The following is a 13067-nucleotide window of genomic DNA, read 5'->3' as shown; positions in this document are numbered from 1 at the left end:
GCATCCGAGGTAGCCAAGTTCTTCGTCGAAAATATCGTCCTACGTCACGGCGCCCCGGTGGTCCTTATCACCGACAGAGGAACGGCATTCACTGCCGACTTAACTCAAGCGATCTTGGCATACAGCCAAACAAACCACCGCCGGACGACAGCGTACCACCCACAGACCAACGGCCTCACCGAGCGGCTTAACAAGACGATCGCCGACATGCTGTCAATGTACGTCGATGTTGAACACAAGACGTGGGACGCCATTCTTTCGTATGTGACCTTCGCATACAACACGGGGGTGCAGGAGACGACGCAGATATCGCCATACAAATTGGTCTACGGAAGGAGCCCGGCAACGACGCTCGATGCCATGTTACCCAACGTCACCGACGAAGAAAACCTCGATGTGAGCGAGTACCTTCAACGCGCCGAAGAAGCCTGACAACTTGCGCGTCTCCGTATCAAGAATCAACAGACGACCGACAGCCACCGTTACAACCTTCGACGACGCTTCGTAGAATACCAGCCCGGTGAACGTGTTTGGGTGTGGACGCCGTTACGCCGACGTGGACTAAGTGAAAAGCTTCTGCGACGGTACTTCGGACCGTACAGGGTGGTTCGACGTCTTGGCCCACTTGATTACGAGGTTGTCCCCGACGGCATCACGAACTCTCAACGACGCCGATCGCGACCTGAAGTCGTACATGTCGCGCGCCTCAAGCCGTTTCATGCGCGTTAACAAACTGAAACAGTGTTTTTTTTTATTATAGTTGTATCGTAATCTATTCATTGTACTTTCTAGCATTATTATTGTACCTTCATCTTTAGTTAAAGCATCGGGACGATGCCTTTTTTTTCAGGGGGGGGCAATGCCACGTTCCATTTCCCAAGTTTTTGTTATCGTCCCAAAACACCACACCATTCTCAGCACGAACCGCGCCTGCAGTTTTCGAGAAGGTTCCGGACTGTAGTAGATCATTTCGATAAGATCACGCCCACTGTGCGAACGGTACAGATTGTTCTGGAACCTACGCCGTCGCCAGCGATAACGCTGGAACATTCGACGGCAAGAGTATAAATGCTGACGCACTTCGCCGCTTGTCAGTTGTTGATCGAAGGCCGCACTCCGTTCGCCGCTATCAGTCCGATACTGCTATCTGTGCGAGACTGCTGCTGTAATTGGACTTTCCGTTTACCGGGCACAGGTTCGTTCAAATAAACAGTTAAATCCCAACACGAAGTCTCCTGTCTTCGGTCACGTCACGACACCGTGACAATATTGTTTATTTGAAGATACTGCAGGCTTTTCACAGCCCATGCAGGAGTGGAGACAAAAAATTTATATACTAAGCATCGAAAAAATACATAACGGAATAGCAAGAAAGAAGATACAATGTCACACAGCTCGTAATTCAAAATGAACACACTGTATTATGTTCATAAATGATTGAATGGTGTTACAGCACACAATATTGTTGTCTATTTCAATGGTGGATAGCTGACGGAAAAAGGGAATGTTTGTGAGCGTTAACACGACTGAAAAGTTGGTGGATAGTTTTAGAATGGTTCTGTCGTGACGAGTGTTTGGGCGGGTCTAGCAGGTAATGAGATCGTGATATGTGGAATTGACCATGATATAATTGGTAAAGAAATTTCAGTCACAAAATAATTCTGCGTTGAGAAAGAGGTTTTAAGTTTGCCCTTGCGAGCAAGCCTGCAGAACTGGATTGCCTCGAGAAGTCTGAATATACAAATCTAACTGCCAATCTTTGTATTCTTTCTATTTTATCAATGAGGTGCTTTTGATGTGGACTCCAGATAAGATTGCCGTACTCTAAACATGGTATAATTAGTGTTTTGTATGCATTAAGTTTAAGGTGTGATGATGCAGCGCGCAATTTTCTTTTCAGAAAGGATAGCTTCCTCTCTGCTTTACGACATGTGGTTAAAACATGTGGCTCTCAGTTGAGGTTTGATGAGAAAGTAACGCCTTAGTATTTTACTTGGTCGCTTTTGTAGATAGTTGTGTTTCCTATAAGATATGTAAAGTTAAGGGGGTCGGTCTTATTTGTGAATGAAAGTAGGTGAGTTTTTGTTGTGTTTAATTTCATGCCCCAAGTAATGCACCAGGAATAGATCATTTGCAATGAATTGTTCAGTCTAACTTGATCGTTTTAATTGTGTAATACTGTGTACACAACACAGTCGTCTGGAAATACTTGCATTTGAACTGGATTATTAACAAAAAATTGAATGTCGTTAATAAACATTAAAAACAAAAGTGGGGCAAGTACCAATCCCTGAGGTACTCCAGAGTAAACATCAAGCAGTTGCGGTAGATGGTTGTCAATTGTTACTCTCTGTTTTCATTTGTTGGATAAATTTGATAACACACAATTTACAAAACTTACCACTTCCTTGTGTGTGATAATTTGTGGGTGGAAAAATGCTTGCAGAAGCCAAACATGTCAATTTTTAAAAATGAATTTATTTGTCACTTTTCGGTCCCAAAGAACAATCCACCCTTAAAAAGGTAGGTGTGGCAGGGATGCAGAGTTTGTTGATTAGAAGTGACACCTAAAGTTTAGTTTAAATGGCTAGTAAACAGTCGTGAGGTTCAAAATTATTATGAAGAGAAATATGCGTGCTTTTGTGTTGTGTATCAACGTAACAGGGTTTATTACACATAGTTATATAGAGAGAGCAGTGACGGAGACACTGAGCACAGCTTTACTCCGGCTCCCCAGTCCAAGCCCGACGGAGTCCCCATCTGCCGGAACGCGCGACATACTCCCAAGGTGGCAGTGCCATTTACCCGAGCACCTTACAACTGCCTACACCGCACTCCTCTCTCCTAAAGTTTATAGGTATCGTAGGGGCTTGCGAATAGCTCTGGTTGAATGTCTTGCTGAAAGCACTGTTGCAGCCTCTACGTTGCCCGAGGCGCTGGCTACACAGCTTGCCTCGGTGGGTGCTGTCTCCGCAGGACTTGGTGCCGGAGTGTCCAAGTGCATTTTCACTTGGTCGTTGTGGCGACGAACCTTTCCTTGGGGAGTTGAAATGGTTACCATGGAAGATCCCTTCCTTTCTTCAACTTCGCCCAACCCACTTGGAACCTCTGCCGAAATTTCGAACTGTCACCTTGTCTCCTTTCTTGAATCTTGGTCCATTTTTCTTCTTTTTGGCATGCTCCTTGGGCTTGGTTTGTGACTATTTTGGCATCATCTCTTCTTCCCCTCTTCTGGGTATGCAAAGGTCCATCTCTGCTTTCATTGAATATGCTAGCATCAGCTCGGAGGGTGATGTTCCATTTGGGGGGGGGGGGGGGGGAGTGCTCTGCGGTACATAAGCACATAAGCAGCCATCTTGCAAGCCGGAGCTTGAGATCTCCGCCAGTGGTCTTTTTGAGACTGTCCTTCACTGTTCTGATAGCATGCTGAGCTAAGCCATTTGATGCTGGAGGGAAGGAAGCTGTTCGCAGGTGCTTAATGCCATTTCCCAAAACAAAGTCCTGGAAAGCTTTGCCAGTAAAAGGTGTTCCGTTGTCGGTAACAATGCACCTTGGTAGTCTAAACCTTGCAAAAATGTCCCTCAAGTGCTCTACTGTTTGTTCAGCTGTGGCACTTGACACGATGGCAGCTTCAAGCCACTTTGACTTGGCACCCACTACTATGAGGAGCATTCTTCCTTCAAATGGGCCTGCGTAATCTAAGTTTATCTGCTCCCAGCACTCTCTTGGCTCAGGCCATGGCACTGGTTCTGCCCTGGCCGATAGTGGAGAGTTCTGTAGACAATGTGCTCATTGCGGGGCGCATCGTTCTATTTCAGCTTCCATTCCTGGCCACCAGACCAACGACCTTGCCATGCCTTTCATGACGACGATCCCTTGGTGCGCCTCATGAAGCAGTTCCAAGGTATGCTTCCGAGCAGAGGTGGCACCACAACTCGATTTCCCCAGTACAGCAGATTGTTGTGCACACTCAGCTCGTCCCGTCTTTGCCAGAATGCTTGGAAAGCTTTGTCTGGAGAACTCTGCGGCCACCCAACTCTGACCCATTGCAGCACTTGTCTTAGGGCATGGTCACTGTCGGTGAACTGCTGTAGTTGCTTAACCGACACTGCTAGCTTTTCCAGCTTGGAGATTGCATTGACCAGTTCTGGTGGTTCAGGCGGCTCTGTGTAAAGCTCGTGTCAGTGGTAATCTACTCATGGCATCAGCGTTTGCATTGAGGCGTCCTGGTCGGTGCTCAATCGTCTAAGTGTAGGCTCCCAGTGTGAGGGCCCAACGCTGAATGCGAGAGGCAGTCATTGCAGGAATGGCTTTGTCTTCACGAAATATGCCAACCAATGGCTTATGATCAGTGATAAGGACAAAGCTTCAACAGAGCAAGTAGTCTCTGAAGCGTGTGACACCAAAGATGATGGCCAGGGCTTCCTTTTCCAGATGCGAGTAATTTTGCTCAGCTGCTATGAGTGTGCGAGATACAAATGCCAGTGGGTTCTTCACCCCATTATCACGGTGTGAAAGCACTGCCCCAACTCCATAAGGGGAAGCGTCACATGCGAGCACCAATTCCTTAGATGGGTCATAGTGCGCCAGCACCTTTGCTTCCATTTCGAGGGACTGCTCTTGTTAAGCAGAGCATACAAGGGTGCTAGTAGCGTAGACAAGCTCGGGAGGAATTTCCCATAGTATGACAAAAGTCCAATGAAGGATCTCGGCTCACCAACGTCTTTGGGCTCGGGTGCTTCCATGATGGCTTCAACATTTTTCTTTGATGGCTGAAGACCAGCTGCACTGATTTCATGGCCCAAGTAAATAAGGGATAATTTGAAGAATTCGCACTTCTCCTGTTTCTGTGTCAGCCCGGACTCTTTGATCCTCTGTAAAACTTTGCGCAGATTCTGGAGGTGCTCATCATTCGTTCTGCCAGTTACCAAGACATCGTCTAGGTATATGGACGTGCCAGGAAGGTCACGAAGTATTTCTTCCATTCTTCTTTGAAAGAGGGCAGGGGCCGAGGATACGTCGTATGCGAGGCAATTGTAGGCAAAGAGGCCTCTGTGCGTGTTGATGACCTAGTAGCTTGCTGGTCTCTTCATCAACTAAGATTTGGTTATAAGCCTCACAAAAATCCAGTTTTGAAAACTTGGCCCCACCTTGCAATGATGCAAATATGTCTTCCACTTTAGGTAATGGGTACTGTGTTTTCACCACTGCGGGATTGACTCCAATCTTATAGTCGCCACAGATCCTGACACTTTGCCCATCTGCTTTTAAAACCGGCACTATTGATGAAGCCCAATCGGAATGGTCAACTGGTGTGATGATGTTTTCATGTTTCATTCGCAGAAGTTCTTCTTCAACCTTGACTCAAAGTGCGTACGGCACTGAACGAGGCCTGTAGTACCGTGGTTGCGCGTCAGGTCGAACCTGGACGTGCACTGGTGGTCCTATTAGCGTCCCACAGCCCGGTTTGAAAATGTCTTGAAATTCCAAGAGCATAGCCCGTACGATCTCTTGTGTGGTAGTATCCATCTGCGTTGCCTTTACTTGACGTGGCAGAAGATTGAAGGTTGCAAGCTAATCTCTACCGCATAGACTGGGACTCTTGCAAGCTACCACAAGCAGTGACTGCTGACTTGCAGTTTCGCCTAGACGTACATCAACAAACAGCGTTCCCTGCACCAGTATGGTTCTCCGTATACAGTTGAGCTTGATGTCTGTCTGCAAAAGCTCGGACAAAGCTCCTTGGTGCTGCAGGTAGGTGTCCTTCGAGATTATGGAAACTGGGGAGCCTGAGTCTAACTCTATTTCCAATGGCACACCATTGACACTGAATGTCATCGTAATGGGCTTCAAGAATGACTGCGTTCGCAGAGAATGCAGGTAGTACTTAGGTGGCTTGTCTGCAGATTGCACGGTGTTCACCTGAGAGCCACGCTGCGACTTTCCCTTGTCAGCACTAGACAGACAGCAGCTTGCCAAGTGACTCACTTTGTCGCACTGGTAGCACCACGTGTTTATATGTTTGCACTCTAGAGGCCTGTGATCGCAGGATCCACAGCGTACACACGGCTTGAACTTCTCGTGGTGTCCAGCCTTGGGTTTGCCTCTCGGATTCAATTCTTGCGCCTTATGACCCTTGGGAGGGCGCATGTGCCTTTTCTTGAACTTGAGGTGGTTCGCCGAGCCTTCTTGAGCAGGAGAAGCGGGCCTGTCGAGTGGCCCTTGCGCAGTTCGCTTGCGTTGAGTTCTGCCGCCTCTGCCATTCTTGCAACTTCTACGGCTTTGTCCAGAGTGAGGTTTTTCTCAACTAACAACAGCTGTTGCACGCCTCTGTCGCGAATTCCACACACAAGTCTGTCCCTCAACATCCGGTTCAGCGCTGTGCCGAAATTTCAATGTTCTGCAATTTGTCGGAGCTCGGCGACAAACTCTGCGACGCTTTTGTTCTCGAGTTGAACCCTGGAGTGAAAACGGAAGCTTTCGGCCATCTCCAAAGGCACGGGGCTGAAGTGGCTGTTGAGCATTGACTTAAGTTCTTTGAACGCTTTCTGCTTGGGCTGATCGGGAGCCAACAGACTGCGAAGTGTTGCGTACGTACTGGTGCCGACTGTTGGCAGTAATATATTCTTTTTTTCATCGTCCTCGATGCCGTTAGCGTTAAAGAACATATCGAGCCGCTCTGTGTGGGATGGCCATGGCTCTTTGCTGTCATACTCCTCGATTCGACCGAACGTCGTCATGTTTGCGCGGGAAAGACGTGCTTCACTCCACTGGCCGTAAATTCACTTGCCTGCGCGCATCACTATATGATGTCTTCGCTTCGGCTTTCCTCCAGGTCCGATGCTATCCCATCCCCGTCGCCAGTTGTTGTGTATCAACATAACAGGGTTTATTACGCATAGTTACATTGAGAGAGCAGTGATGGAGACACCGAGCATAGCTTCACTCCGGATCCCCAGTCCAAGCCTGACTGAGTTCCCCTCTGTCAGAACACGCGTGACATACTCCCAAGGCGGCAGTACCATCTACCCGAGCACCTTACAACTGCCTACACAGCATTTTGCTTTGTGAACATGTTGCCGCAAAAGTTTAGTGAAGAGATGCTACAACAGACCTTATGCAAAATTGCTGCCTTCTGTTGATTACAGATTCAACGCTATGTGTGAGGCTTGCATGTATTAGAATCATATTGCTGCCATAATGTCTTGCTTGCGTCTGCTTTTCATAGTAACCAATCAGTGCATAAAATTGCTAGATGAGCTTGTAAGGACCTGTACACATTTCTGGGGTTGCCTGATTGTGGCATTCACCGTAAATATGTTTTAATAACTTGCTCGATGTGAGAACGAAAATAGCGGTTCATCACCGATCCTCGTGTAGATCTGCCGTCGCTGAGCGTGACCACAACACACTAGTTTATAGTACTTATGTCCATTTTCAGCATAGCCTACAAAGCATGAACTATATGAATATCTATGTGTAGCGTAGGATGATTAGGAAGATGCATTAGTAAGCGACATTAAGGCATACCGATGACAGTAAAAAATACGCATTTCAAAGCACATTTTATAAGGGTCAGCCTATATTCTGATGTATTGTGCATCTAATTGGATGTAAAACTGTGTTCTTGTTTTCTGCAATATAAATTCTGTCACCGATATAAGTTTTTATAGAATACCTCTTAATTATTATTTAACAAAAGTTAGCACCTCACACATGTGGGAAATTAACAAGTGTTTGTGGCTCAAAAAAGTCAATGCCCATTTGATGGCATTTTATGCAGTATTGTTGAGACATGTGCTCGTAGATAACAAGACATGCCTATAATTCACATCGTCGCATTTAGGGCACACTGGCGCCTTAGTATTTCAAGCCATTACAGCAAAGCAGCTTGGCTCGTTGGTTCTGCACAGGAGCGTGTAACCAATGATAATGCACCTGCAGTTGTACGTACTACACTTCCAGAACAGCGATTTTCAGTTGTGTACAAAAAATGTCTCAGAGTTAAAGCATTTGTGCATAGGCGCGCATGGGTGATTTGGTGGGAGGGGGGAGTTTCTTCAGTCACTTGAGCAGGGGTGGGGTGCGAAATCGGACCCATACATTGACATTTTGGGAGGGAGAGCACTGCGATAAACCTTTGTTCCCATTTTCAGAAGCGGCATCAGCTTTTGGAAGAACCTTATATTTCCTCTCTTTGGGATATGAATGAAAAAACTTGGGGTGGCGAAGTGAGGATTGTTGTGTTAAATTTCGCACCAAGGCACATGAAATGGTTGAACAATAGGATTAAGGAAGCGATATGCGGGCACAGAATTCAAGACCTTAATATGTTAAACTTCCCGATCTGGAAATAACTACGAACTACATGTTTCAGCTTGATAGGTCTGTCCACGGAGAACAGACCGCCTGTTGTATGTTTATAGTGCGGGCTGAGGATTTTTTTTTTTTTACCTTCCAATAAAGAATGTCCACTGAGAACAACAACAAAACAATGTGCATGAGCTGCCTGTCCAACTTGTAATAGTTGTCGCAATGTAATAGGCAAAGTAATGTCATCAACAGCAGCATGCGTGCGTGTGCTATAGTAGCTATAATGCAGCTTTAATTTGAAGCTCGTACATGGTCTGTTTGTCCAGCACGGCGTGAAAGAATGCTCTCTGATGAGCACCAATGCTGTCATATACAACATCTATTAGAAATACGAATGTTAACACAACATTAAATAGTTGTAAAGAGCAGTTGGATAAAGCAACAGAGCATTAGTATGAGGAAATTTAATAGCGTCAATGCTAGTTTCCTGCAAAGCTTTTTCACCATACCTATTCTCCTAAATGAGCAATACAGAGCATAAGGCAGTACCGTTCATAATAGTCGCCACAAGTTGACACTTGCACTCCGAGCGTACATGCGTGCAGTGCGCTTAGCCTTCAACATGGTTAAAACGCATAAAGTGGCCGCTAGATGGAAGCAGATTTTGGGGTGGGTAAACTCCAAGAGGCCTCTGGGAGTGTGCATGTGACCATATGCATAGTCCCAGAGGTCTGGGGCAGTCACTTGGGATTGAAAGGAGGGTAGTGGAGGCCAACTGTGTCATGAGGGGTATTACCCGGCAGCTCGGATACAGCATAACGGAGGTGAACCATGACATTTGAGAGCCCGGCGCTCGTCCCTTTGCACAGAATAGCATTCAATACAGTGGTGCCATGGCAGGAGGGTTGGTAATAGGATGTGTCGTCAAGCCACAGCTTTTTTAGGGTGACCCAGAGCCCTGAGGCCAACAGTGTAGCCAAAGACGATTTTAAAGAGGCTCCAATATTCAAGCCACGTGGGGTCTGTGGGAGAAGAAATTGACGTAAGCACAAGGGCCGAGCTAAATCAGACTTAGAGTATTTTAACATGCAGGGTGGTAGGAATAGGTTAAAGTGGGAAGAGATAGAAGAGCAGAGTTTTTTTTTCTTTCGATACTGGTTAGAGACACCGGCAGGGGCGGACAAGTACGGCACCACACGTGACTCGTGTTTTGATCTTATAACAGCTTTCGCTGTAATATTTACTTTTGCTGGAGCTGATGGTATATGGGGCTGTGGAGACACATCTTCCGGACCTGGAGCAACTATCTTGCAATCCGGACTACTTATGGAAATATTGCAATAGAACAGAAAACAGCAAAAGAAAGGGAAGGGTGAAATTGGGGAATTTATACATAAATATGGGCTGGCAAAGAGTCAAGTAAGAATGCAGGGAAAGTTTATGGTTAAGAGAGAAAGTAGCTGGGCGGATCACACTCCTTGGTTTGGTGTACTTGTGAATGGAAGCAAAGTTCATAGCGGAAAACCAGTGAATGGTGGAGTGCATAACAAATGACATCGAGGAATTAGGAGGAGAGTGCTAGATGATTATACTAGCAGATATGAATGCACACAAAGAAGATATGGATGGGTATACTGACCCAACAGGCAAAATGATCATGGATATGTGTGAAAGGCATAATTCGATCATTTGGAACAGTACTGAGAAATGTGAAAGGCAAATAACATGGGAGGTAGGAAGGCTGCAGTTGACGATAGATTACGCACTGATGTCACATAGCATGTATGATAGCTCAGGGGAATGCACATAGATGAACGTGGCTCTAGAAGTCTGGGTAGTGATCACAAACGTATCAAGCTAAGTTTTGGAAGAGCAACGAAAGGGGGAAGGAGACAAGTTGAGCAACTACAGAAGAATTTGTGTTCAGAAAGACAAATAGAAATAGCTACTAAACCAATTGAGAAAGTAACCACTGAGCATAATAAGACAGAGTGGACATACACGAACCTAATTAGACTGTTTGAGCAAGAGCTTGCTAAGACACGTGACAAGTCACCTCGGAAAAGAAGACACAAACCCAAGAGTTGGTGAGATGAAGTTAAGAGAGCCATAGCAAAACGTCAGGAAGCATCTAAAGAACACAGACATGCTAAGCAGCGGGGTGAACCGACAGATGATGTTGAACGAAAATGGGAAATCTTTCTAAACTCTAGAAGGGAAGCATCCCCTCTGATCAATGAAAAGATTGGAAGAAAGGGGGCTCAGTGGCTGACAGAAGTACATAAAAAAGGATAGAAAGGCAGCTGCAAAATTTGGAACCATCTAAACTCCTGAAGAAATGAGACAAGCCTAGAACAGAGGTTTATAACTACAGCTCAAGATGCCAGGCTAGAAGGGGATGAAGCTATTGAATATATAAAAACAAGGGTGACGGAAAAATTTCAACAAATAAGTGTCTTATGCACCACAATAGACAAGGATGAATCAAGTACGTGTCGCGATGACTCCATTTTCATACAGAGAGTGGAAAAGGGCTGAGAAGAGGGTTCCTAGTAGTACATCAACAGGCCCAGATGGCATTCCAATTATGTTGATACAAGACATTGGGTCCGAAGTCTAAGCAGACTTTGAGAGAGGCAGTGAGCAAACTACTAATCGATGGTGAAGTCCCTGATGGATGGAAACTTAGCAGGATGAGCGTGAGCTATAAAGGGGAACAAAGCTGACATAAACAACTATCGTCCTATAACAGTGACATCAGTGGTCTACAGGCTAGCGATGCAGATTTTAAAGGAAAGACTGCAGGCATGGATAAAGGATGAGGGGTGCGGGGGAACTGCAGATTGGGTTTGTAAACAAAGGAGGTTGGAAGACAATCTGTTCTCACCGACGCAGTGCATTGAAATAGCAGAAAAGGAACACAGGCCCCTGTGGCTAGCATTTTTGGATATCAAGGGAGCGTACGATTGCGTGGTTCAAGAGGACTTGTGGGGAATACTGGACACACTAGGTGTGGAAGTTAAGTCACTAATCTTTTAAAGGATATCTATAACAGTAACAAGGTAGTTATAAAGTGGCAAAAACAGGCATCCAAGCCCACAGAGGTAAAACTGGGGCTTAGGAAGGAGTGTCCTCTGTCACCTTTGTTGTTCATGATGTACCTACGTAGAGTCTTTGTACTTGGCGTTTGATTGATTTGATTGATATGTGGGGTTTAACGTCCCAAAACCACCATATGATTATGAGAGACGCCGTAGTGGAGGGCTCCGGAAATTTCGACCACCTGGGGTTCTTTAACGTGCACCCACTTGGCGTTTGAGATCGGCAATTTTGGCGTTTGTTACCGATTTTAGAGGCTGCTAAATAAGCGCAAAACGCTTGTCATTTAAACGGCGTCACCTACGTAGGGTTAATTATAATTACGTTTACGCCTTTTTAAAACTTTTTTACGTTATTTTTGTTGCATGTAAGCTCCAAAAACGTAAAAACTTGTTTGAAGACACCCCTACTTAGTTGGCGTCACCACCATAGTTCCGACGACCGCCGCTTTCCAAGTGACCGCCGATACAGTGGCTAAAATACTAGCCACTGTACCGCTGATAATCCGGCAGGCAAGAGAAATCTAGGAGGCTATACTGTAGTTTTTCCACCTACAGGCAGGCACTGCGCCGTGCTCCCGACCGGGTTGCAGAAATTAGGTGCCTTTTCTCATCTTCTAACCACTACCACTACCACCTACTGTATAGGCACTGCGCCGTGCTCCCGACCGGGTTGCACACGGAGAAAGGTAGGCTCGTCTGGATGAATGGATGGATGAATATGGCTGTACCCTTTAGATCGGGCGGTGGCCAGCGCCACCAAGCCGTAATACTTAATGAACCAAAGATTATATTTATTTTTTTTCCTTAAAAAGTGAGTTTGAAGATTCGTACTTTGCAATTCGTCTGGATGGATGGATGGATGGATATGGCTGTGCCCTTTAGATTGGGCGGTGGCTAGCGCCACCAAGCCGTAATACCTAATGAACCAAAAACTATATTTTTTTTTCCTTAAAAAGTGAGTTTGAGGATTCGTACTTTGCAGTGAAGAGTTTAATTTTCACTCGTGCCTTGACTTTAGCCACCAATCAGATAACCTCCTTCTAGTTAAGTCTACCCGCTTAAAGTCTATTTTGCCCTCCCGGTCCCTAAACCCCAGTGCTTTGAAAAACGCAGCGCCATCATCCTGAACTATAGGGTGAAGCCCTTTACAGAACATTATCAAGTGTTCAGCAGTTTCTTCTTCCTCTCCACACGCACTGCATACTGTGTCTACCCCTTCGTATTTGGCCCGATATGTCTTGGTTCGCAGTACTCCCGTCCGTCTTTTAACCACTACCACCGCCACCTACTGTAGTTTTTCTTTCGTTATGATAATTCAACATGGCGGCGCCCACGATGTGTGAATTCGCTTCCTTCATTGATTTTGTGCAGTTTGTTCGTGCTGAACCGCTCTTGTTCTTTCGTTATGTGGATGTGTTTTAATAAGGGCTGTGTATACTAATATATGTGTGTCAATGAGCCCTTATCAACCAGTTCCGTCACCGTTGCCTTCCGCGTCAGGATTCCCACCAACGTCCCTGCGTTACGTTTATGGTGTACGCTTCGAAGAAGAGCTAACAAACAGAGAACTTACTCTGATAGTGCCAACATGCCTGCCTTTTGCTCAGCATGCGGATGTACGGGCACCGACGGATTAGACAATGTAAGTAGTGT

The 13067-nt window shown here is 45.9% G+C and overlaps 1 protein-coding gene across 8 annotated transcripts in view; it reads left to right on the top strand.

The window, feature by feature from the left end:
- Positions 1 to 13067, top strand: part of LOC119167538 (uncharacterized) — a 99590-nt gene that overhangs the window by 64912 nt on the left and 21611 nt on the right. Inside the window, exon 1 of one of the 8 annotated variants that reach the window (XM_075890521.1) lies at positions 10545 to 13056. The exons of 6 other annotated variants lie outside the window; for them this stretch is intronic. Coding sequence is in view for 1 of the 2 variants with exons in the window: in XM_037419034.2 (XP_037274931.2) it covers positions 12859 to 13056 (198 nt within the window). In the remaining variant the exon portion in view is untranslated. Of the gene's footprint in view, positions 1 to 10544; positions 13057 to 13067 lie in introns of those variants that run through there. One more of the 8 variants, XM_037419034.2, reaches the window with a different exon arrangement.

This window comes from Rhipicephalus microplus, chromosome 3 (genome assembly GCF_043290135.1).
Source record: "Rhipicephalus microplus isolate Deutch F79 chromosome 3, USDA_Rmic, whole genome shotgun sequence".
NCBI lineage: Eukaryota > Metazoa > Arthropoda > Arachnida > Ixodida > Ixodidae > Rhipicephalus > Rhipicephalus microplus.
This window is presented reverse-complemented; position numbering and strand designations above follow the sequence as displayed.